Source organism: Cydia pomonella, chromosome 1 (assembly GCF_033807575.1).
Source record: "Cydia pomonella isolate Wapato2018A chromosome 1, ilCydPomo1, whole genome shotgun sequence".
NCBI classification, from domain to species: domain Eukaryota; kingdom Metazoa; phylum Arthropoda; class Insecta; order Lepidoptera; family Tortricidae; genus Cydia; species Cydia pomonella.
The window spans coordinates 12,671,071-12,699,044 of NC_084703.1; the positions used below are offsets into that span (position 1 = coordinate 12,671,071).

Below are 27,974 nucleotides of genomic sequence, written 5' to 3' on the forward strand. Positions count from 1 at the left end.
ATTGTATACAGGTGATTCTCAAGACGTAATACAAAATTAATAATTCTGACTTAATTGAAGATCTAGATCATGATGCACTAACTAATTTGTTAAAGTTAAAGTTATTTTTAGTAATTTTCTAACAAAATAATCAATTAAAATCTCGAAGTGTGATCATCCGACACACTGTCATGTTGCACCTATTTGTCAGGTTAACATTTGTGTTACTCTAATTCTGACATTTAAAACATAAAACTAGACTCATACGTACATTCGAAAGCAATGGAACGGGTAACCTTTTATCGTGATTCTCATAGAAAGAGACCGTTTTAATTGCTCTTGTGTGCAGTAACATACTTTTGTACATTATGTCTAATAATTGGCGTATTTATTTAAAATCAATCAACCTCTCCAATTAGCTGACCAAGGGCGGGTTTAAATCCAGCAAGCTGTACCCGCACGTTTTTCATTACTTATACGATCAAATTGTAGCACATTATTGAGATAAATACTTACCTACTCTTTGTACCTAAGATGGACTACTTACCTAGGTACCTAACCTTACCTATGAACTGTTGTAAAAAGTAATAAAATAAACGTATTTGTAAAATATTTTATTACTAAATGAGTCAAATGCATAGTTTAAACGTATTTCAACAAGTGTTCAAAGTAACCACCATCTTGCACTTCACATAACTCTGCACGACGTCGAAGATTCCCCCTGATCCTACCAAGTACAAAGTCGTTGGCTTTCAGAACTTCGAATGCCTGTAGGTATTATTTTTTGGCGGCATTCCGCAACAGTATTCGATTCCCGCTTGTACTTGTCTTTTGATCTCACCTCACAAAAAAAAAATCCAATGGCGTCAGATAGGGCTACGGGGCGGCCATTCCACTGGACCGTTACATCCTATCCAACGCTCCGAAAAAGTTTGGTCAAGGTAATTCCGTACCCGCAAAGAAGCTGTGCTGGAGCCCCATCTTGCTGAAAATACAGATTCTGTAAGTTATGTGCCGGAATTTGTTGCAACAGTATTGGCAATTCGTTTCTTATTATCTTCGTATTTTGCTCCAATTAGGTTGCCTTCAATAAAGTAAGGTCCTATGACATAATTGTTCAGGACACCGGCCCAAACATTCAGAGAGACACGAGTTTGAAAAGAGTCTCTCTGCGTGACGTGAGGATTTAAGTCACTCCACCAGTGTTCGTTATGTATGTTAAATAAGCCTACTCTCGTAAATGTAGCTTCATCTGACCACAAAATGTTTAGGTATAGGTTTTGTTGCAGCCACCGACAAAACCGTACTCTCCTAGGATAATCCGCTAAAACAATATCTTGCACCCGTTGAAAATGAAACGGGTGTAATCATTCGGAATGAAACAATCTCTTAATAAAAATTTGGGTAGTACCAAACCGTGCCGCTGCTTCTCTTGTGCTGGCTTCTGGGTGACGGATAACATACCTAAGCACCTGTGTCCGAAACGCCTCCGAGTATCTTGGGCGCCGACCTCCACCTTGGGCATGAACTGGGACTGTAAATTGCCCATAGTCTCGCAAATTTTGTATGTAGGAATTGATCAATTGCCGTGTTGGAATTGCTGGGCTCTCTGGACACCGTTCATGAAAAAATGCTTGCGTCCGGACCGTACTCCGCGTTGTAAAGTACAATTCTACCATGACTACTCGCTGGATATTTGTAAATGGACATGGAGGAGGCATTATTACTTATTAATAACACGAGCTCCCTACAATGACAGGGTAACCAAAATTTGTTATGACAAGCAATTTCAATAATCTGTCAAACTGCATTTTATTCATAAATTATCGCTCGCAATAATCAAAAAGTTGAGTGTTTACTACGAGAGCGGTCCCAAACTTTTTTCTCCGAATTCAGTAGGGTAACCATACTGAGTCTAAAAATAAGAGATAAAATTAAACCAATGATGTTAATGTTAATGATTACTTTAACAACAGGAGATCTAGCAGGGGTGTATAACACCAGGAAAATGTGTCCGAAAAACATATTTTTATTACGTCTTAAGTGTCATCCTGTATTTCCAAAACATTATTCCGGAGCCCAACGGAAACGTAAAATCATTAAATGATTTTCACATAAATTGAAGAAGCAGATATATCGTTATCCTAATTGACAATCATGTCACCAGTTATCGGTGCACGATTTCTCCGGCGATTATCCCATTTACAATACAATTGTGCTCAACATACATCTGTGATCAAAGGACACGGTATGGTTATGAAATTAATTTAGAGTTGATTGCCTTCTACATACACATTATTCGCACCATTGTGGAAGAATTGAAAATTGTTGTAAAGGGGCCCACTGATTATCAGTTCGCAGGACGATATCGGCCTGACAGTTATTCGCAAAATCTGAAAATCGCGAATAACTGACAAGCCGATATCGTCGAGCGAACTGGTAATCAGTGGGCCCCTTAAGGTCGGCTGCACCAAACAGACTGTCCGCTAAAGAGTTCGCTAAATTTTATTGTATTATGAAGTCTCTTCATCTCATATCACACATATGAAGGCTGAGTGACGTTAGTCAGTCCGTCAACTGTGGTTCAACCGGGCCTAGCTTTGCTTACCCACTTTTAAACCAATTTGGTGTTATTTCTTACCTACTTAATACTACACCGCTAATTACTAAACTCGTTAAGGTTGAACCTACGGCAGTTTTTGAAAAATCATACCTACCTCTTTTTTAGATAACAATATAACGGTTGGCGAAAATTTAAGAAGTCTTGAGAATTTTCTCTAGGGACTTCAGAAAAAGCTAAACATACGAAAACTGCTTCTTAAAATGTCATTTTTTTCTGTTCAGGGAACTCAGCGATTACTTTTCTTAAACCTTACAACAAATTAAAATTCAATAACATCGGATATTTTGTTTATGAATTTTAATTTGTGTCCCGAGCACGCACATCAATAGCGCTTACGCTTCAGCTCAGTGAGAAATTGAGAACCCGAGTAGAACACGAATTTTCGGGACCTTAAACTAATAAACACTGACAGGATATTAATTTTTTTTTTTTTTATATAAATAGCTATATACTACGCCGGTGGCAAACAAGCATATGGCCCACCGGATGAGGTGGGATGAGATGATAATATCATGTAGTATAAAAAACACACACAAAGCATAAAAGTTTATTTGTAGAAAGCTCTCTTCATGTTGAATGGAAAGTTATTGCAATGTATAGTAACGGTGTGAACCTGACCCGTGGAAACGGTAGGTAAGACCGCCAGAAACCGACGGGAAGTCGCTAGTACGTCCGGTGTCGGGTTCCGTAGGGCACTCTAACTCTATATATTGCTTCATTGTTGTTGCCTGTTTACATAAATGATTTATAGCCACCGTGCCGCCGGTTATCTTAGGTACAGCGAAAACAATTCGAGAACGCTAAACTTTTTACACCTATTACATATAGTAAAATATTATCGCGGAAAATTCTAAAGGTGCGGGAATTTCTGGGCGAAAATGTGTAATCTGTGGTAACAGAATTATTATTAGGGTAAAGTAAGTGCAGTGAGAAACCACGTTAGTGCGTGTTAGCTTGGCACAATCGCAAGTAGCACAAACGTCTGTATTAAACATGAAGTTACCGACCTTGTGAAAGCTTAAAGGCGTAAACAGCGTACAGCAATAAGACGTATATATGTATATAAAAAAGGGTTGTTTCGCCTCTGTTAAGGAGTTAAAGTCAGCACATTTACAGATTTTTTTGTACTCAATCTGTATTCTGGTTGCAATTCAATGTTAAAGCTCTTTAACGCTCTTCTATATATTTATTTTACAGCTTTTAGAAACATAAATGTGTATTTAAGGCGTTAAAGCTGTTTAAAGGTGTTATTGTTTTCTGTTTCACAGAGTCATAGGACTTTAATCGTCTGAGCCTTATTAAAATTGTATTAGACGGTTAAAGATTTTATTTGAATGGTATTCTAAATCTCTCTTTTATAGCTTTGAGATACGTAATGGTGAGATGAGGGATTGCAATGTATTCCGGCCAGATCCGGCACTTTTTAGTAGCTACCGGATTCGGGAAGATAAAAAAAAACGCCTAAATACAGCTCACACTGTGCGATTTAGATGAGGTAATGGTGACCGATTTAAGGTATTAGTTAAGCAAAACAAAGAACGAAAGAAAAAATTTGGATTTAGTAAGATAAGAAGATATTTATAATAATTGAGAACAGAAGAGGATTTCCTCTTCTCTCATATTGGTGGTACGATACGACTATTACCTAAATACTGTAATGGAATGAAAAAATACAGGATGGGGATGGCATAAAAGGCATTTATGATTTAGGCTAAGGAGGAGGTTAATGATGTCATATAATATGATAGGAGAGATCAATACTATATAAAGTGCAGGATTAAATCAGCGCTACTCCACCGACTAGAGTTAGGCTCATAAATGTGTAAATGATTATTATTATATGATCATCTTTAGTTTACTCTGATTATATATATGGCAAAATGTAGTAAAATTTAGATTATATTCTATTCAACTTTAAGAGAAAATCTTTTGTTTGTACAGTTTCATCCAATAGGTATTTTCTTTTGAATGCAAGTTTCTTTCTTTTCCTTTCCTATCTCCTGGTCAATGAGAATTCTGGTACATGCGACTCTACGTCGATCCTGCTCTTTATTTTAATCCAATGTAACTTTTCTTTGGCATTCCCTTTCCGCAATGGTTTTCAATCCTACACTCCATTATTTCTTACATGAGATCGTCGTGTCGTGTTTTGTTCTCTATATTTTAACCGATATGCTTATTTGTAAATTTTAAAAAAGTTCAGTCTATTTTTATTTTATGTAGTCTAAAAAACTACTTTCCGCGGATAAAAAATAAAAGATAATATTGGAACGCATTACATATTATAATTTTGGCTAAAGGTAAAATATCTTATTTTGTTACTAGAATGGACTTTCGTAACGCTGACAGTTACAAATAATTCAACCAACGAAAAGTTACGAAAACTTGTCATTTCAAGGGATTCCCGCCCCATATCCCATCATCAGGCTTTGGAATCTAATCAAATTTATAATTGTAAATGTTAATTTGTGCACACATGAATGGTTAAATATAATAAATAAGTTAGACTTAAAATTTTGTTTTTAAAGTGAGATTGACATTGTAACACTTTTTAGTACTACGTTTTATTTTATTGTATAAAAGGTATTTATTATTAACCTCTAATTACTCATTTAGGAATACATTTGAAAAAAAATCCCTTTATTCCTCATATATTACGCAAAAAACTTGAAAAATATGTCATTTAATTAACTATCCTTATAACAATCCGGATCCGGTCCGGCCGGAACCGGCTGGATTATGCCCAGAATCCCAGGAGCCGGCCGGATTGAAAATCAGTCCGGTTTGCAATCTATAGTTCGGGGTGATAAAGCTATTTAAGCGTCTTATTATTATCCATCTTACAGAACACTTTTTTTATAATATAAGACATTATTACACGAATTGACTAAGAAAGTCCTACAGTAAGCTCAATAAGGCTTGTGTTGTAATACATAGAAAACACCCACGACTCAGGAAAGAATATACGTGCACGTCACAATAATAAATGCCCTTGCTAGGATTTGAACCCGGGACTATCGGCTTCATAGGCAGGGTCACTATCTATCTACTAGGCCAGACAGGTTGTCTCTCTTATAACTCGTATACTTACCTTTAAAAGTGTCTTAGCTGTATTACGGTTAAATTGGAAAACTAAATATTTTTAGCGGTCTTCTAAATATCTATTTTATAGTTATTATTAGATAGGTACCTACATAACTATTGTGTTTTAGGGGGGCACCCTAAGCTGTTGTTAAAAGGTATAATGTTCCCTGTTTTAAATTACTCTTACAGCTTACATCATCTTGGTTGTATTACGGTAGCGTTGAATACCTATATAAAGCTTTGTGTCGGCTTTCTTAATATCTCCTTTACAACTTTTATTTAAAGCGTTAAAGCTGTTTCAATCTGTGTTCTATCTTACAGAACTCTCACTGCTTAAATCGTCTTGGCTGCAGTATTACGGTTGCATTGAATACTTAAAGCTTTTAAAGGCCTTCTTAATATTTGTTTTATATGCATATATGGGTGAGTTCGAAGCATCAAAGCTGTTTAAAGGTATTATTATTGTCTTTCTTACAGTTTTTATCGTCTCGGCTGTATTACGGTTGCGTTGAATATTGAAAGCCTTTTAGCGGCATTCAAAATATATTTTTTACAACATTTATTGAAGTAAAGTTGTCTTAAGCCCATAGAGCTGCTTAAAGGTGTTATTATTTTCTTTCCTACAGAACTCTTACAGCTTTTATTGCCTTGACAATATTATGGTGACATTTAATAGTTATTTGTTTCACAAGGGGGCAAAGTTGATATTTAACCACTCGTGCTAATATTGAAACCCGAGCAAACGAAAGATTTCAAAATTGTTCCCGAGCGTAGCGAGTGGTTCAAGAAGTAGAATCTTGAGCGTTGCGAGGTATTCAAGGCACGAGGATTAAACAAACTTTGCCTCCGAGTGAAACACAAAATGTTTCACCACACCAACACGAGGAAAATACTAACTATGAAATACCAAAAAAAATTATTGTGTGTTTGTGGCAATAAAGCTACTTGAAAATGTTTTTTTATTCTTACAGATCTCTTACATTATTTAGCGACTTAACTATATTACGGTTACGTTGAATAGTTCAAGATTTTTGTCGGTTCTCTAATGTTAAATAAATATTAGATAAATGTTAGTTTGTGTTGGGGCAAGGTTTTGTCTATCTGACCATCTGTGACTTTTCTCCGTGATTGTTAGTGCTAGAAAGCTGCAACTTGGCACGGATTTATAAATCAATTACCCCAACAAAGAGATAAAATAAAAAATGTAAAAAAATTGGATACTTGAAAAAAAATAGGATGAATTATTTAACAAAAATACAAATTGTTACAAATTAAGTTAAGAGGCCGTTATCGATTTTAGTCGCTAAAATGTCAAATTGATAGATGTAGTTGATGGAATTGTACACCTTTTGTCAACTATTAGAAATAACTATAGTACTGGTTTTTAGGGTTCCGTAGCCAAATGGCAAAAAACGGAACCCTTATAGATTCGTCATGTCCGTCTGTCTGTCCGATTCTGTCACAGCCACTTTTTTCCGAAACTATAAAAGCTATACTGTTCAAACTTGGTAAGTAGATGTATTCTATGAACCGCATTATGATGTTTACACAAAAATAGAAAAAAACCAATAAATTTTGGGGGTTCCCCATACTTAGAACTGAAACTCAAAAAATCTTTTTTCATCAAACTCATACGTGTGGGGTATCTATGGATAGGTCTTCAAAAATGATATTTAGGTTCCTAACATCATTTTTTTCTAAACTGAATAGTTTGCGCGAGAGACAGTTCCAAAGTGGTAAAATGTGTGTCCAAAGTGGTAAAATGTTGAACAAGATCTAGCAAGTAGATTTTTTTTAATACGTCTTAAATGGTACGGAACCCTTCATGCGCGAGTCCGACTCGCACTTGGCCGCTTTTTTATTAATACGTCTTGTTTATTTTCATTTGAATAAATATTTTTTTTTAGAAAACAGTAATTAGTAATGATCTTCTTCTGATGGACGTTTATAAACGCGCGTAAAGCACTGATTTTGTCGATCTTAACCCCTAGTGTAAATTTATTCAATAGCGTGGCGTGACGTATGCTTTTGCGTTAAGTCTCATTTTGTATGGGATTTTGAAACAGCGCGCCAACCGGGACGTTTTGGAAACTCAAAATCCCATACATAATAAGACTTAACGCAAACGTGTACGTCACGTTTCGCTATCGAATAAATTTACACTAGGGGTACTTATTTGTAAATTTCGTAATAATTGGGCTGCTAAAAATAGTAATTTTGCATTACAAATATCCTGTACTTCAACTTCAATTAACTATATTTTTGTTATTATAAATTGGAAGTAGTGTAAATGAAAGTTAGACGAAATCAATTTTCTCTAGAATGTACTTCAAAACAAGTGACAATTTCTCTGTAAATCAACTTAATTTCAACGTAATTTTGGTACTTAGACAATTTCTATATCCTTTAAAATTATAAAATTCGGCTATTAAGAAGCACAATCTCTCTTTGTGACATAAATATCTGACGATCTATAATTTCTTGATATCATGGTACTTAGTAGTGGTATGAACATAATTATTTAGTAAAAATAATGGCAGATACGATAAACAGTAGGAAAAGAACAAGGAACTGTATTAATAGAGTTTTAAATTTACTGTGAGAAGTAAAATTATTATTTTTATGTAAAACCTGATTTAACCATATTTGCGTATTACCCGGTATATACGCCACACTTAGGTATTACCCGGCCTTTCCATATTTAAAACCTCCAGTTCTACACTAAAATACCCTATATAATATATCTTAGTTATCTGTACCTATATGATTAAATACGAGTATTACGTTTTTCTTCGTAACAGACTTCAGACCCAACCCCACAACAAACTTGAAACAAAGATGTTAACTTTAAGTTTCAATAAGCCTTTAACTGATTGACATCTATGGCAGTCCGCGTCCATTTTGTTCAAATATAACAATTTAACCCCAAAGTAAACTCAAAACTCGGATCCGCCTCTCTTGACTTTCTTCATTCACTCAAAGTTTGCTAAGTTGTAAAGTCGAATACATTAAGGAAAATATATTGCGAGGCGATCTTTACGGTAGCGGCACTTATAGGCTCCACTCCAACGCAATACTAGTAAGTACCTATACGTTAGTACGGCTACCACCAGTTTGACACTGACATGTTCGCTAGCGTGTGCGTAACTTACTTTCAATGCATCTCGCTCGAACTCGAATATGAGTACGGTAGAAAGTGAGCATTTCATACGGGGCATTAAGAGTAAATGTTAAATGGTACTAAAAATAAGTATATTAATGGAATCCCACCCCTTTTCATGTAAAGCGTGCCAAGACTAACAAGCGCGTATCAGCTTTTATAGTCAAATAGTTATCAGTAGGCGTACCACGAGTTGACACTTGACGTTATTACGTTAGCGACTGCTAAACTCGACCGCAGTCCACCTCGCTCGCTGGAAATGCGATCGAGTTCACGCAGACGCTAAAGTAAATAAATGTCAAATGCCAACTCGTGGTAGCCCTGCTGATCTACGTACCTACTCACCCCTTTATTCGTTAAAACTTTACAAGCCTCAATTAGTTAATTTATGTTTTATCCCTTTCTTACATACATAAGTCAAAATGACAGATTGAGACAAACGATAATACCTATCTAATTGAGAGAATAACGCTGTAAGACTTCTACTCGAGTTTTAAGGTCTAAATTTCAATGTTAACACCACATTGTAGAACGTGTATGGAAACGTTTTACCCTGTTCAGCGACATGTAAATCATTTTAATTATATTCTGCTAAACCCACTTCGTAAAAAGGCGCTAAATTCAAATTTTCTATGGAAGAATGTATGTACGTATGTACAGTCAGCATCAAATACTTTGTAGCAACCAAAGTAGCCAAATAGTTCGTTACACCATATATTTAGTATGGTGTACCGAACTATTTGGCCACTTTGACTGGTACAAAGTATTTGACGCTGACTGTACTACCTCAAAGAGTAAAGTAAGTATCTAGGTAAAGAGAGCCCTCTAGGAGCATTTTGTGGAAACTCATTTGAAAGCACCATCTCTGATTTCGTCCCCAACCGGAGAGCGCAATGACTTTTTTGCCATACCAAATTGAACCTTATCACCGAGCCAGAAAGGTGTTCGAACCAGACTAGAGAAAACGGTCCTCTTGAGACAGCAAGACCAGTGTCACCCTCCAACCCTCTAAACCTTATAAATTAAATATATAATACATAAACCTCTTAAGAACTAAATAAATGGCCTTGTGATCGTCTAGTCTAGCGTTAGGACCCCTCGAAGTGAACCGCGGTACCCCAGATTCTTTAATGAGTAACAACTATATTTTGGACCCTTGTTTTGCTTGTACATATTATTACCTAGATTATAAAGAGAATGTTTTAGTACTGAAGATATTTTTTGTTATGTTAATGAAGAATATCCTGATAAATTGCTAAAAATAAAATTATTGGCGAGTTTTGAGGAGAAGTACCTATAGAGGTTATTGGTAGGAGCACATGTCGGTCTGCTGGGCAGGGCATCAGTAAGAGGCGACGGATTATATTAAATTGGCAAATTTGCATAATCAGTACCTAATTAAAGTAAGTCTTGTGATGGCGCGCGCAGCCACGCATCACAATACCACGCCACCGCCGCGTGATCTGTCCCGAGCTACCCATCGCGCCGCATGCCGGCCGCCGAGCGACTGAGAGTCGCTGCCCCCGCCCGCGCCCCGCGAGCCGCGCACTATAAAAGCCAGCGCGGTCGCCCAGATAGTAGGCCCTAATGCCATGATCGGCCTCCGGCCGATTTTCGGAATATATTCACTTTATCAAAAAATGTTTCTTGAAAACCCCTATTAGTTTTGAAAGACCTTTCCAACGATATCCCACACTCTAGGCTTGAGCGAAAAAAAAAATTCACCCCACTTTACGTGTAGGGGAGGTACCCTAAAAAAATTAAATTTTTAGATTTTATTGTACGACTTTGTCGGCTTTATTGATTTATATATCCATGCCAAATTTCAGCTTTCTAGCATTAACGACCACGGAGCAAAGCCTCGGACAGACAGACAGACAGACAGACAGACAGACAGACAGACAGACGGACATGGCGAAACTATAAGGGTTCCTAGTTGACTACGGAACCCTAAAAACAAGGTACTTCGTATGTCATCACAGCTTTTTTTTTCTTAAGTCCGACTTACCCTTAACTGACAGATTCCTAATAGGTTTTCCTGTGGTATTTACATAAAGAACTATTTTGTGTATTTTTATCAAAATTTTAGATTCGGAAATAAAGGTAGTAATTTTTTGTTTTTATCAGTAGTTTCGGAAATAAAGGTAGTAATTTTTTGCCTATTTTCTTGAATAACTTCGAAGATGATTATTTTAAAATTATATATTTTTTTAATTCTCATACTTTCATTTTTAATTTTCTCGTTTACCCCCAAAAGTGGCCCCTATGTTTGAGATTCATTTATTTAAGTTACATGTCCATCTTTGGGTCACAGATTTACATATGTGTACCAAATTTCAACCAAATTGGTCCAGTAGTTTCGGAGCAAATAGGCTGTGACAGACGGACAGACAGACGCACGAGTGAACCTATAAGAGTTCTGTTTTTTGAGTTTTTTCCTTTTGAGGTACGGACCCTAAAGAAAGTCTGCCATAGATACTCATTGAAACTATGAAACTCCCATATTTTCGTCTATAGTTGAGCTACAGGCACCTGTAAAATTGTAACACAGTACTTTTATAAAACGCAAATTGTAAAAAAACAGAGCAAGTGTTGCCAGTAAATTTATAAAACTGGGCCCTGGCCGCGTAGCCAACGTTACAATCGTTCACGCTCCGTAGCGTATCGTAGCTATATATCTCTCTCTCTCTATCACTTCCGTATTAGTGCGACTGTGACAGTTGCGTTTCGTTCGCCACGGAGCGTGAACGATATGCACGTTGGCTACGCGGCCTGGCCTGGATGTCGGTAAAGTAATAAAGCATAGTAACATCTACATCCCATGTAATCCTACTAATGTTACTGAAGCAGTTGTCAAAATAAATGAAGACTTGAATAATATCACAACTTGGTCATCCTCAAATTCTTTAGTGCTAAATCATGGCTAAATCCTAGCAAATCAAAAGTTATGATTTTCGGTTCCAAACACCAATTAAAATAAATAGACAGCCATAAACCCAAAATTTTCATTTCAGGAGAAGAAATAGATCGTGTTTTTTCTTTTTTTAACTCACATTGCAGATATTGCCAGAAACTCGTTTTATACAGGTTGGCCTTAGCCATTGGACAAACCCTGAAATCCCACGTAGGGTTACTTCTCAGGAATGCTCTGACGATAATATTTTTTAAAATAGAACAAAAGATAAAAAAATATTTTTTTCGAACAAAAGTTATTTGCAATAATCGACAACGAAAAGAAACACACTGTGTTAATCTTTGGCAGTGTTTTTGACAATTTATTCGAAATATTTGATAATGATGACATTTTTCAAAAGTCACAAACTTATTAGTGTCATAAAATAAATAAAAAAGATGATCAAAAAGGTTGAAGAAGGTTCCATACTATTCTTAGAGGATATTACCTTAGGAGCTACTAATAAGTAATAACACATACAGGCTGCTCCAAAGTAAAAAATGGTAATTTGTTAATTTCTTCGAAACCGCTACACCGGCTGTTATGATACTTTGTACACTGGTTCTAAATACCCTAATGCATATGTATGTACATTTCAGCTTTGTCCAATGGCTAAGGACACACTGTAGACTAAAGATTCTCTATAGGATTCGTGATTTTCTTAGCGAAGACTTTAGAATCAAACTTATGTGTCAAGAAGTGTCCGGGGAAAACCCAGACACTTTTCATGTAAGGAAGCACATTAAAACTACATGTAAAATTAAAGGTCTTGTTTTTTAAAAATATTTTTTTCGGACCTGTCCGGGGAAAAAATGCTATTTACGTCAAATGTCCGGGTTTTTTTTATTTTTTGTCCGGGTTTGGCGAAATTCGAGATGGCAGCCCTAAATGAGATAGCAATATCACTTACTCCCTCTAACGTATAAATGCGTCCCTTGGACTGGCCTGCGCTGGGCCATCGTGTAGAGGAGCCATATCATCTATACTACTAAAGCCAGGGCAAGATAAGTAGGCAGCCATTTTGACAGCCAAGACAGTGCAAATGTAATTTTAAACGTCAAACTAGTATGAAATTATGACGTTTACTTAACACTTTCCCAGGCTGAGGGCCTACCGCGAACCACGTTCGACGTGTTGCCTCTCTGTTGCACTTGTAAATTCGTACGTAAGCGTGACAGGGAGGCAACACGTCGAACGTGTTCGCGGTAGGCCTGGGCTATCTAAATCGCTGGCAACTTAGTTTGGTCTGACTCTATACTCTTGTCGCGGCCAATGGATAACAGATCATCCGTTAGACAGTTTCTCAATTTCACTATTGGATAGACTTAATTTAATAAATAATTGAAGTAATGGGTTTTTACCGTATTTTTATTACTAAATTGTAACATTTTTCGATAAAAAATGTGTTAAAGTACCAAAATAATTCCAAAAACATTTGACATTGACAGTTACTCTACTCCATAGTTATATTGTATGTCTATGACTCCATACAAAAATGAACTGTCATAGGGATCATCATTGGCCGCGTCAAGTATAACCTCATTCAAGGTCATCTATCCTTGCCTCAAATATTTATCGTACTGTTGGTGGCCTTTATTATAGTTATAAAGCTTCTTGAATATGGACTGAAGGACCCATAAATAAACAAACACTGTATAAACTGCATAGCAAACTCGGCTCCGTCCTGTGGCGGACGAGGAACGGAGACTATACGTATGTAGAGACGCAATAAGGTATTTGCATGGCAGCTGTTTATTACAATCAAAAACGTTTTGTAAACATTGCAGTGCAGTGCAGCCACCAGGCGCATCTTGTGAAAAAAAAAATTGTAAGTGCTAATATGGCGCCTCCTCAATCATGTGACACCTTTGTTGTGCTCCCGCCTCATACAAGTGATAATCAAGTGATATTTGGCAAAAATTCCGACCGACCTCGTCATGAGGTGCAGGAAGTCGTGTACTTCGCGGGAGGGATCAGACAGGGACCTTTAAAGGTAACAAAACAATTTGAACTGATTATTTTTTTTAGTGGTATCTGAATTTTATTGACTACATGGATGCATTTTCAATTTATTGTAAGTATGTAGTTTAAACAAAACTAAATCGTATTGTGGGTTACCTATGTTATCAGTGCACATACATTAAAATTGAGGAGAGTTGTAAGCCACTGAATGCGGTCATACTGAGCAAGCCAGGATGGATGTGGGGAGCGGAGATGGGAGCTAACAACAAGAATGTGGTCATTGGCAATGAAGCAGTGTGGACTAAAAATGACAAGGGCCTTGGAAATGCTCAGGAAAAACGCTTGCTGGGAATGGATCTTGTTCGGTAACTTGCTTCCAAGTGGGAAATGATCATTGTTTTCATATTTTTTGTCTTTTATTTTCTACCTGACATAGTGGTTCACACATTCTCTGCCTCAACCCATGTGTGTTCATTTTGTCCTGGAAATAAGGTGCCCCGCACTGCAAGTGTTAACTTTTAGGAGTAAACCACAGAATTAGGACATAATTTACTAATTCGTACATAATGGTCCATGCTCCCCTCCCTAAATGGAATTATTTAAATCCGCACTGCTGATCAATATATCTTAAATAACTTCTTGCCTAATATGACACTATTAATCCATTTCTCAATAGATTTAAACATTAGAAAATATGTTATATTAGGTATGTCTAATAAAATGGCTTATTTAATTTTGCAGCTTGGGCTTAGAACGAGGTAATACAGCAAAAGAGGCAATTGACGTTGTAACATCTCTTCTTGAAAAGTATGGACAAGGCGGACCCTGCAGTGAACATGATGACAATCTCTTTTACCATAACTCATTCCTTATTGCGGACCCCACTGAAGCATGGGTGCTAGAGACAAGCGGCAATCTGTGGGCTGCAGAGAAAGTATTGTCTTACAGGAACATTTCTAATGGGCTAACTATTACTACAAAGATTGACAAAATGTCTGATGGATTAAAAGAGAAAGCGAAGGAGCTAGGACTTTGGGATGGACAGGTTACTTTATAAGAAATATTAAATAAATGATGTCTCTAATTTATAGCTAAGGTTCAAGTAAATGAATATCACAAATGCCTTAATTAAATTTGAAGTAAGCAGGAGTATATCTCTACTTACTTAGCAATTTACACACTGACTCAGCAACATACAGATAAGCAGAGTTACAGATTTTCAGAGCAATGTATGCATGTACATCGGTTTGTTAATATTAACAAACAGATGTTCTTGCATACATTGCTCTGAATCTGCTATATAGCAGATCGCGATACACCAGTGAAGAGCCTTTTTTCTGTTATAATTTTTTTCCTCTATTTTAGGGTGAGTTTAACTTCATGAAAATTTTTTCATCTGGCGGAGATCTCCACCGCCAACTCGATGGGGAAGCACTTCTCAGAAATGGCTGTAAGGATTCTCAATTCACCATAAATGACATGTTTTATGTTTTGCGGCACAAGAAAAGCCGAATATGCCGAGGATGTGATGATGGCTTTCCCACTCAAGGAAGTCAGGTAAACTGGAATTGTTTATTTATTTATTTTACTTTTTTTATTATTGGGAAATAAATAGCGAAAAATGATACATATGTTATATTGTTAGTGAGGATTGAATTAGGATTCATACCTGGTACCAAGGTACCAATATGTCAAAACAAACGTTGACTTTAAGAATTACTGGCGGTGTTCCAATTGTGGTCTTATTAGGCACTAAGGTATTATCTATAATAAAGACCTTGTTCTTCCGTTAACGCTGTAAACTGTGTACAACGTAAACTGAAATATATGTAATATACTAAAAATTTAGGTTTTTGGCAAAAAATAAATTTTTGGTAGAAGCTTTAATCGCTGACTATACTTTTGTTTTGTGTCCACAGGCAAGTCTAAAACCTCCAAACACTTAGGTTGCGTTGCTTTATCATAGTTCCCATGGCCACCTCCTGTCGTCATTATCAGCTCGATGATACATTAATATTGCATTGTCACCCGACTTACTTATATGTATGCAAAATTTCAGCTCAATCGAAAACCGGGAGTAAGTAAAATTTAGCTTCCAAGACTTGACCTACACACACATACATACTAACAGAGTAACTTCCTCGTATAAATGCTTGTAAATCTTGTAATAATAAAAACCTTGTAAAAAGTTACTAAGCCCAAAATACAAATCAAAAATATCTAAAAATAGTTATTTGTTTTACAACCGGCTGCCCCCTTGTAAAACAAAAAACTATTAGGTATCGTTTAACCGCTCGTGCCAATATACCCGAGCAAGCGAAAGATTCCGAAATTGAACCACGAGCATAACGAGTGTATCAAGGCATGAGGGTTAAACAGATTTTGCCACCTTGACCTGTAAAACACAAAAATATCAAATAAAATCAAACCAAATCAAATCCTAATGAACGTTATTAAATATTTATCTAACGTAAGGAAACAACTCAAAATTTGCATCAAATTACCTTGCCACACATGTGGATAAAATGCAACTGTCTCATCAGTTTTTGAACAATCCACGTCTTTTACCTACTTTTTTTTAGGTATCTATTTTAACGGAGAACGGAATGAGTGTCCATTGGTTCACGGCTACACCAGACCCTAGCGTTTCTCTTTTCAAACCCTTTGTCTTCACTCCGAATTGCAAAACTTCGTGCTACACGGAGAGTCTCCAAGAAGTAAGTAAAAGTTTAGACCATTTTTGGTGCACAATGTAAAAAAATATTTGAAGATTAGGCGCCTATGAAAGTATTGGTTCATACAAGCAAAGACCCAGGTTCGCTTGAAGCATGCTGCTCCAAGCCATCGGCTCTTTAGTCCTCAAAATAAATGTGAGATGTGCGCCGAACTGAACTGAAATACTGTTATTGTGAAGAATCTTGCATCTTCGTTAAAAGAGGATGCAAAAGGGGATGGAGACATAAAGTAAAGGTATATTTAAAAATATGTTTAATCAAACCCGCGAGAACTTTGTCTCGTCGCACACGGGCCTCGGGCACCTCAAAACTCAAACTCCTATACTATTAACCAATATTTATTAACAATAGCATATCGTTTTCTAATAAAAGGATAGCGGAAGAACACTTCTCCATACAAACGTAGTCCTCGTTTTCCAATAACCATTGATTAAACCAAACGTTCATTTTCAGCCTAAACACGAAAGTCGTTTATACAAGCTACATGCAGATCATATAATTCGAGGCACCAAAAGCCAAGAACTGATCAGACAGTTACAAATACTGGAAGCAGAGAGTATCCAGAGAGTGGAATCAACCCTGCGTCACTATGATGCTGGAGAAAATTTGAACATAGACAATCTGATGGAAGACTATGTTATGAAGGAAGTTAAACTTTACATCGTTGACACCGAAAACGAATAGATCGTAAGAATAAAAACATGTTAAGAGATAAAAACTATTTAAAGGGCCATACGAAAAATAAACCAAAGATTTTAGAAATGTTCAAAAGTAACATAGTTTGTTATTGTTTATGTTTTTGTTATTTTCTATTGTTGAATAAGGATAAATTTTATTATATTTGAATGAATATATTAGACCTGTACATTACATCACGTAACCTTCATATCGTAATCATCACACTTTTTTTGAATGATCTCGATGTCAATAGCAATCAATTGTTAATAATCGTGTAACGGTATATATATATTGTTTTTATTGAATTCCGTTAACTTCGGAGTATCGGTAAGTACGTTTAAAGAAACTAAATGGCATAGTTAATTTATTTTTATTTTTTTGTTATTTTTATAAAAGTAATTAAATGTTGCATATAGCGTTGCTGTAACACGCGCATTACATTTAAACTCAACCGAACAATTGAAAACTGTGACAACAATGTCATTTCGAACATCGATCGTCCGAGATAGTACTTACGTTTAGTAGCAAATGTATGAACTCGTACTAAACACTAATCAATATGTAAACAGGCCCTAAGGCAGTGTACACGCTCGTAAGGGCTTTTAAGATAAAAAATTACTATTGATTATCTCCGAAATAGAGTTAATTAGAATACCGGTGTCTTTGAGAAAGTTACTTAATTTAAGCTCAGGGACGTACCCTTGAAATTAACGAAAAAAAAAACACGGTCTATATTAATGCGTGTCCTGACTGACTGATTCATCAACGCAGAACCGAAACTACAAAAGCTAGAAAGTTGAAATTTGCACACTAGGTTGCATTTATAAAGTGTACAATAAATAAGAAGCGATTATGAAAAAGGGGGTTGAATGTTTGTATGGCGTTCAAGTTTTATTCTAAGCTAGGAACTTGAAACTTCGTAATAAGATATTTTAATTTAAACGTAATTTCAGCGTCTTTGAAAATTCATCCCCTAATAGGGTTCAGGGGTTTAAAGTTTGTAACGGGAACGATTTGAGTACGGACGGGAAATTAGTAGGAAGAGAAAACAATTTTAGTGCTTTTGAAAATTCAGCCCCTTTTAGGGTTAAGAAGATGTTAAAAGTGTGTTTCAGGAAATAAATCCACGCGGACGAAGTCGTGGGCAACAGCTAGTACATCAGGTTAACACAACCTTACAAGCATCTAAGATAACTTGTAACGATTTGAATATTTCCATAAAGCTTATTGCAAAAACACAATTCCGGTTTCATTTTAATCAAGTGTCCACTACTTTTCATCCCCAGTTCCATTGTCATATAGTAATTTGGCTCCATTTCAATAGACTATGAGGGGGCCGTCAACTATCTTACCTCGTCAGGTAGCAACGATGTGTATTTGCAAAGTTATGTCTTTTGTATGTGGTTCTAAGCCAAACTTGGAGCATTCGGAATGCAACCGATTTTTAGGGTGCCTAAAATATTACAAAATACCTCATCGGATAGGCGTAAGTTACGCCACCCGAAAAAACTAAAATCATTCCGTTCATTAAAAAAAAAATAGTTGCCTGACCTATAGTTCTTTTTTTAGCATTAGAAATAAGTTAAAGCCTGACCAGTAATATATGATCACGCGCCATATTTCACTGGATTTTTTTTTTATACAGACATGAGAATAACAGCGGCCTGTCGACTATGGTCATATATTACTGGTCGGGCTTTAAGAGATTTTGACGTGTCTTAATTTTTATTAAAAAACACTTGTAAAATAAGTCACATCAAGTATGTAACAATAATAAATCGTATACGATTATTTAGATTCGTTTGCTTTCATAAGTAATATAAACTAATTTTTAAAGTTTTTCTCGATAATTTTCAATAAAACACACAACACGATTGTTTACCTTTTTTCTAATGCTAAAAAAATCACTATAAACTTGGAACATTACAAAAGTCTGTTCATGTTAGTATTTCGTAGAAACGAGTTTAGTACCGCTAGTGTAAATTTATTCGATAGCGAAACGTTGCGTCTCCAATACGTCCCGCTTGGCGCGCTCTTTCTAAATCTCATACAAAATGAGACTCAACGCAAACGCGTTACGTCACGTTTCGCTATCGAATAAATTTACACTAGGGGTACTGATCATGGTTCTAACCCTCGCTGCTGACGAGCCATTGCTGAAATGTAATTCTATTGTGTGTAAATTAACGCCATATCTTCAATATACAGAAAGAGAATTAACGTGATATTTACTTCTCATTTGTGTTTGACAGTTTTCATTGTGAGCACAAATAAAATAAATTCTCCTACTTAGAACATACACCGCACAATGGTATGATTTTTATGACTTATAGACAATAAAGTAGAAACATAAATGTATAAAAACATTGTCAATCACAGTAGAGTTAACGAAAAGGATAATTTGAATGAATTGGACTTCATTAAAATAATGTATACTTCAAAGAGTGAAGGTTCTTTAATTTCATGTACTTATACAACTTAGTCTGAAGTATCACATGAATTCGTAAGATTAGGGAAAGATAAATATTTAAGCTACCTAATGCAATAGTATTACAAATAAACGGCTAAGTTGTACACTTAAACGTAGCACATTCTTTGAGATTTAATAAATGCCATACTGTTATTATCTACACTAAGTTAATTTTGTATTCATATTTTGCAACGCATAAACCAACTAACAACACAATTATGAGGTACCCCATAGTTGCGGTCTAAATGTAGCCTTGTATAAAAATGTATCTTGATAAAGTGTTTTAAATAAACATACATAGGTAATGTAGAGGAACAAAAATCATCAGTTATTAAGTTCCTCTTATATTAATCCTTACTGCACTAATAGTAATTTAGACAAAACGATATTTTAGTTAAGTCACTTGATCATGCGAGCCTGTCCTTAATAAAAAAACTTCCCAGTAATGACGAAACCCAGGAAATGATATGTTTGTCCTGCTATACTTTCCTACGTCATGAAACGTTGCATTAAAATTTTATAATTGTACCTATCGGGTGTGGCGCTTGGAAGTACACAAAATGACTATCTCTACTGTTTCATTATAGTATTCAATTATTAAGAATAATGAGATCCTTATTATTTATAACAAACCAGTGGCCAGTTCATTCGTGATCAAGACCTATCCACCGACTAAGCGAAGCAACTGCCTCCGGCGATGGGAACCTTCCGAGTTGGCCGCGTAGTTGGTCAAAAGGTCGTACAGTTCGCAGCAGTAAGCATGTTCTTTCGGACTTAGAACAAATGGAATAAGTTTAACTGTGCCACCGCACTTTTTCTTATATTAAATAGACAGCGCTCAAGTCTGAACAACGCTTTAGTAAAATAAGACATCCGATCAGACATGGAGTTGTGTGCCTTTATTGTAGTGCCTAACTTGAGCGCAGTTTTTTAATATGCGTCTTATTATTAACCTATAACTGTGGCTCGGACAGAAGTTTCTACCGACAATCTTAAACCCGGCGAACAAAGTTTTCAAATAAAAACACCATCACATATCACAATATACATATATTTCATTTTTACCATAATTTTGAAAGATCGGCTTGTACGCACAAATTGATATTTTTTTCAGGATGGGGCACAGTCTACAGACGCATAAATTCGAGCTGCATAAACTATGAGTAATGAACAGACTAGAATGCTGGTAGTAAGTTCCGTAAGCCACTAGTACACCGCTCACTACATTATTTCGTTAAATAAATATTTACAACTACTTATTCCACATCGCGACGATTTCATATCAACGACGTTTATTTATAAACTACATAATTAAATTTTATTCATGAAATATGCCATACTATCAAACAACTGAGAGTAGCAACATGCTTGATAACATATTACCTACTCGTCTATACATAACGGAAATCTCTAAGGATTAGATTAAACTAGGACACCGTTTCATGAAAAATACATATAGTGATGTAATAATAGTATTAGATACTTAATCAATCTTAATTCACGCGTAGGTACATTCACCTGCGATAATATGTTACTCGCTGTTCGCAGACTAGTTCAGACTAATACGTTAGTAATTTAGTCGAGTGGCGAGTATTACGTGTCTGAATACCACAAATTTTGTCGAGTAGATTAGTCAGTGATTTAGTCGAGTGGATCCATTTCCGCTTTTTTCCGGTGAGTCTTCACCCACCACTATCACTTATCTACTCGACTAAATTTTTAGTGTTCAGACGTTTAGTAACTAAAATAAATACTCCCCACTTGACTAAATCAACCTATGTAGTTCGAACCAGCCTTTCATTTTAGAGACACTGCCTACTCACTTGTAATTCGATCGTATGCAGTGCGATCGATTTTTGGTCAGTTGACCGATTTTAGTTAACTAAAATACTCGCCACTTGCCTAATTACTAACGTAGTCCGAACTAGGCTTTACGGTTTTACAAAAAAGATCTTATCAGATATTTTTGCGACCTTTGTTGTGTAACATATTATTGCAGTTGAATGTACCACTGCTGCACGCTTGAACAAGACTTGTACGATTCCTGAAACGGGGCCTTGGACGCTATGTACTTACAGGCGAGCTATGTACATAGTCATAGATAGCTCAAATAACCTTATCTGAATACGTTTCTATCGCACGACAAAGTCGTATGAACTATGAGTTCAACTGTTAAGGTAAACTACTCAATTATTGGCACTAACACTTACGAGTAACATTGACACTTTTCTTTAGACAATTAAATTCTAGCCTGCAATGTTTTACAGACAGAAGTGTTTGTGCCAATATCATTGGGTGGCTATAATGGAGCTGTTTACTTACAATTAGACATAATGAATGGCATTATTATTTGAGTACGTGATGCAAAATAACGGGATAACAATATTAATTATATATTTAAAAAAAATCATTATTTAAATTATATGCGAAAAATACAGTCGTCAAAATGCTAGGCAAACTAATAACTAGTAAGTGTTACTTGTGGCCTTAATGATTCATTTTATAATTACAAAAAATATAATACTACGATTAGACAATCAAAAACAAATTCTATAACTTAGTTACCTACATCACTATCATTTAAAACTCCTAGGCACATAAAAATATTACATTTCGACCAATAAGATGTCACAAGATAAAACTAAAAACATTTTTTATTTATATACAAACACCTAAATTCATCAGAAATCTTACAGATTCGCAAAATGTACAAAAACATTAAATTTAATTCATTATAAATGGGGTACGCGACATTACATTGCATAATAAACACCCATTGATAAACCGACCGAATAAAAACCGTAAAATAATAAACCGTTCCACAACGCAGACTAACAACCAAAACTTAGCACAATACGAGCGAACCATTAAATTACTAGTTACTGCTTGCGGCAACTTTGCTCGCGAGAAGGGATACAAATGATAAACATTTACATCCCGTGTACATGGTTAATAGTCTCAACGATGGTTATAAATTTTATTTTGCTGCTTGCTTCCGAATTATGAATGTAAAATATCACTATTTGTATCTCCTTGGATTTGTCGGGCCTATAAATCCCGGTCTTTTGATAGGATTGCGTGGGGATATAGATCCAAAACGTAGAACGCCTGCTGGAACCCATCCACAGGCGCATAAATAAACACCCATGAACCGGTCGCAGCAGGCATTGGGACTATTTTAGAAAATGTGAACAGTATAACGGTCTATAGATTGAAGTTTGGGTGGAAAATAAGACTGGATTATCGCAAAGACGCCCGGACCCCGGACACCTGCCATAACAACGTTTTCACTAGTTATCGAGGCAGGCGGTGTCTTGCCACCTAATAGATAGGCCCCTGAAACCGCTGTCGTGAAGACGACCAGGAGTAAGACCGGTGTAAGCAGCTCAGCGGTGTCGAGAGGTGTACGCCGCTTTCTACCCATTTCTAACAGTGATAACAGCCACTGTGCAAACCGCGTCTTATGCATGTTTCATTTGCACCTCTAGACCATATAGCTCTAACGACTCCTCTCTGGACGGCCAATGAAGGCAAGGCATTATTGTTACGAAAAACAATTACTTAAATGTCCTACGTACAACTTTTCTTGCATTATTACAATAACAGATTCCAATAATCATCTATCCTATCATTGAAAGTGTGCGATGAAACGGCTAAATTATGACATCGTGCCAGACGCGCGAGGATTGAAACATGCAAATAAGGCCAGTCGCCGCTTAAAAACGAATGTAATACCTAAGTTGTAGATGTTGATCAGAAGCCGGAGAACGCGTTTTAGTATCACACTTCTTTTCGTACTTATTTGAATTATCATCATATTCTCACACGAGTGCTTTTCACTTCATGAACAATTGACAGTCGAACGCAAGAGGTTAAAAAATATATATAATGTATGAACGTCGGATGATTATTTCTATTGGGTGCCATCAATGTAGGTTCAAACGTGCCACTTAGGTATATACACTCTTTTAATTATGTGTCTCGTACTTTTTGTATTTCTATATTATTACATTGTCTGTCATCAAAACATAATATTTACAAAGTAGCTCCATATGTACTTAACAGTACACATTCAAATTTACAAATACTAATTTTAAAAGTTACTTGTCATGTTTAAAACAACGATAACAAAGAGAAAATAACAACACGATAACTATGTACACACATAAACATTGATCGATTATTCCAGGCTTAATAATAATATTTTTTGGTAGAATAAATTAATTCAAATTATTTACGTCATTATTAAGCCGTGTACACTTGTAAGTTTTATTTGCGTAAATACTCAAAGTTATTTGTTAGAATGAGATAGCGATATTCATTTCTCATCTTGAACTACAGCTGCGCCCCTTCTTACAAGAACTTATAATTGTAAAGCGGCTTTACTGCTTACATTTTAGTCTCGCAATTCTCTAGCATAAACTAGCAATAATAGCAATCTATCCAATTTGGACATGGAGACAGATGTAACAATATTTTCTGTAAGCGTAAATTATTCAACTTTATTAATAATGGAGGTCAAGTATCTATTTTCGCATACATTTATTTTAATAAGCATTAAAAAAAAATATTTAGCTTTCGCATATCAAGTATAAAAAAATCGTAAGTTAAGATGGAAAATGTTATTGAAGGTATTACAATCGGTGTATGTGTTAAGAACGGCGGCAAGAAGTTGATAACTTGAGATATAAAATTTAAGAAATTTAAACTTATAATAGAATTACATAAGGATCGAATCAATTTTATCTCGAGTTATCAACTTCTCGCCGTGTACGGATTTTAAGTATGTTAATTTCGCATGGCCACACACAAAGTATAAATGGATCTACCTATTGGCCTGTTAAGATTTTGTTTAAAGACTTAAATAATTCGAAAGTAAGATCTCAACTCGGTTGTATGTTTTTGTCTCATGTCTTTGGGAAAACCACCGACTGGCAGAAATAGGACAACGTTTTAATCACCTACACGCGTTTCACTATCATTGTCAGGTGCAAAGCCCTATGTTCTGCCATTAAAAACTGAAAGGTACTGTTGATGTTAATCGCACGTTAATCCGTATATCCGTATTTTAACAAGAACACCGTACTGTGAATGTTCTGTTAACAATGGCCACTAAACTGACGCGTTAGATTGTGTCGTATAGTTTTTAACACGAAAAAACCTAAAGGACCCCATCCCCTAGACAGAGAAATATCGCGTGAGGAGTAGCGTAGTATGAATGCTGTTTATAGTATAGATTGTCTGAAATTATTTTTACGGCTAAGACCCTAATCCCATAAAGAAAGGCCATTGTTTATTTTTTGCGAGCGGCCAGATTCGGCTCCCGTCTTAGAGACTTAAAAACAACTTAAGACTTTATTTAAAGGAATTTTATCGTGATAGTATTACGGTTCAAATCTATGTAACAGCTCATGTTTTCGTAATGTAGGACGATCAACCACCTCAATTGAGACAAGCGCACCTCATTATTACGAGTACATAGATTTGAACCTTAATACTATCACGATGCAGTTGCTCTTTAAAGGACATTGTTGCAATGCCGCGTGGCTAAACGGGAGCTCACCGCTCGCATGAAAGAAACAATGGCTTTTGTTTAACAGATTAGGATCTGAGGCCTAAAATCATTTGAGCAAATTCATACGATACATGACGGAATGAAAGATACCGTAGCGCAGTTTGTTCATGTCCAGACCACGTACATTTAGTGCAGTTTACATAAAATCGACATCATATGTATATAGGCTCATATAAAAAAATGTCTAAAGTTGTTAAACTTTTTAAGTAGCTCTGTCTCTCTATACACCGTGTTTTTTTATTTCCGTTAATTTCAAGGGTGCATTCTTAAGCTTAAATTAAGTAACATTTTCTGAGACACCGGTAATCTAATTAACTCCATTTTGGAGATAATCATTAATTCATTTTTATCTTATAAGGCCCTCACGAGCGTATACACTTGCCTTAGGGCCTGTTTACATTTCAATTAGTGTTTAGTACGAGTGTGTTCATTTGCTACTAAACGTAAATACTATCTCGGACGATTGTCCGAGATATATCATAGTTTTCAATTGTTTGGTTGAATTAAATGTAATACCCGCGTTACAACAACGCTATATGCAACATGTAATTACTTTTTATGAAAATTAACTAAGCCATTTAGTTTCCTTAAATGTACCTACCCATACCCCGGAGTTAACGGAATTCAATATAAACACAGTGTATATGTTTTTATATCTAGAAGATAGGCATTCAAAATGGAACACATTTTGCTTAGCATTTATACTTGGTCAAGCAAATCTTGTCAGCAGCAAAAGGCGGCAGAAAAATCGCGGGTTAGCAATACTGTTTTCGAATAATTCCAAAATCGCGTGTCATCTGTGTTTTATCTGTGGAATGTGGATAGTGAATGAGAGCCATCATGTTTGTTAACATTATGAATCGTAGCTATTTCAAGAGAAATTTCTGCTGTCACTATTAAATACCGATATATTTAATAAGCTTGTGCATGAACTTAAGCAAAGTCAAGGTCCTACAATATACAATTCCCTACTTTACTTTGCTGTACATTGTTACTGACATACTTTGCTTGACTGACTAATATAACATTACATTTTTGTATAGCAGGAAATATTAGGGAATGCAATCTCGCACCTAGATTGAGGATTCGAGATCTCGCGTGGAAAATCTTAATCGAGATTGGGTGTTTCGAGATTTCAACCGTCAGACTTTTTAGGTCGAAATTAGACAAAGTAACTACAAATGTGTTATTTTGATCAAAACTCTCTAAGTATTCCGTGTATGCTACTTATTTAGAGTACGTTATGTTATATTTTGGCAATAAAAACAACAAATTAAATCAATTATTAATAATAAAAAAAACACTTGTATATAATAAGAAAGAAATTAGCATAGTAAAATTGTATATCTGTCCTACCTTCTTCAACTTTATGTGTATAAGTAACTTGTGGATAACGTTGTTGGCTGTACATAAAAACAACACTTATAATATAACACCATTTGTAGATTGTATTTGTATAGTTGTTTGTTATCCCTTAAAAACAATAAAATAAAATAAATAAAATAAAAGAAAAATACCAGAAATATATAGCTCTAATTTGCATGAAAGTAAAAGTGGTTATAATTATTTTAAATATTTTTTCAAGGAGTACTGAGCAACTTAGGTGCAAAAAATATAGGGTAAGCCAAAAAATATATAAATAATTGTGGATACGCTAAGTAAAGCCAGCTACACACAATAGCACTGCCTGAAAACACATGAATCTAAAGTCAAAACAAAGTAATACATACGGATCAATCTTTCAATCTCGTTCGAAATCTCGAAAATAATAATGCAAATATCTAAATTTCCTGTCCATAAGATTGAATCTCGAAAATTCATGCGGGATCTCGCGAGATCTCGAAGTAACGAGATCGAGATTGCATTCCCTACTTTTAGAGCGGATTATGGCTTTCTATAAATTATTGACTCAAAATAAGTATGTAGGTATTCAAGTTTTTTGCGCTATGAAAGCTTTACCGGTTCGGTCGTCAACTAACTTCTAGTTAAAAAAATCGGTAGCTTATATTCCTAGTATTGTATCGTTCGTACAACAGTTATGTCAAAATTACGTCACCAAACATACGGGATCTGCTCATTTCAGTCAAGAATCAAAGTTTGATACATAGGTATTTGGTTGGTTAGCTAATATGTTTTTAGTAGATAATTTATTATACTATAATCAAGTTCCACTGATGAGGACCCGTGCAACTATCACTCTTAGCGGGGACGTTCCCAACGTTAATATATTTTGAACTTGGCCTGTGCCTACATAACCTACCATTGAGGTATGATTCAATCAATATGGTTTCAGGATAATACTGTAAAAGAACTCTGCTTATTAGGGCACTTATCAAGTTGTCATTAAACGAGATAACTTATTTGACTACAGGAAAATAGCGCTTTTATATTTTTTAATTCATAAAAATAATTTTGTTAAAGTGAAATGGCCTCGTATAACTTATTTCCCTTTCAAACCTTATAGTAGGTAATAATTGCATAATGTGGCTATATTTACATGTCATGACAGTATCCCAATATCCACTTCAGATGGAAAAAGGCCTACACAACTCGCAAATACCTCTCACAGCGCACCGTACTTCTTAACAAGAATGCAGTAAACGTGATAATCAGGCATTGGAGTTTTTATCACACGGTAAGACTAATAACGAGCTATGGAGTCGACATTAGCAATACAATTCAACTCATATTCATACTCATTCATCTATTTAATAAGTGATTTTAAATTTTTATAATCAAGTACTAGAACTTAGAC

At 35.6% G+C, this 27,974-nt stretch overlaps 1 protein-coding gene across 1 annotated transcript; it reads left to right on the plus strand.

The window, feature by feature from the left end:
- The first annotated feature begins 13,287 nt into the window (after positions 1–13,287).
- Positions 13,288–18,415, plus strand: LOC133515498 (secernin-3). Its single transcript, XM_061848047.1, has 7 exons — positions 13,288–13,512; positions 13,587–13,792; positions 13,930–14,126; positions 14,503–14,806; positions 15,127–15,318; positions 16,344–16,478; positions 16,950–18,415. The coding sequence occupies exons 2-7, from the start codon at positions 13,640–13,642 to the stop codon at positions 17,178–17,180; spliced, it is 1,212 nt and encodes a 403-aa protein (XP_061704031.1). The 5' UTR covers positions 13,288–13,512; positions 13,587–13,639; the 3' UTR covers positions 17,181–18,415.
- The last annotated feature ends 9,559 nt before the right edge of the window (positions 18,416–27,974 follow it).

Bases quoted from the DNA above. Each gene is read 5' to 3' on its own strand.
- LOC133515498 (XM_061848047.1), top strand. From the start codon at position 13,640: ATGGCGCCTCCTCAATCATGTGACACCTTTGTTGTGCTCCCGCCTCAT. The intron at 14,807-15,126 runs GTTACTTTATAA...CCTCTATTTTAG, and splicing joins TAGGACTTTGGGATGGACAG to GGTGAGTTTAACTTCATGAA. The intron at 16,479-16,949 runs GTAAGTAAAAGT...GTTCATTTTCAG, and splicing joins ACACGGAGAGTCTCCAAGAA to CCTAAACACGAAAGTCGTTT.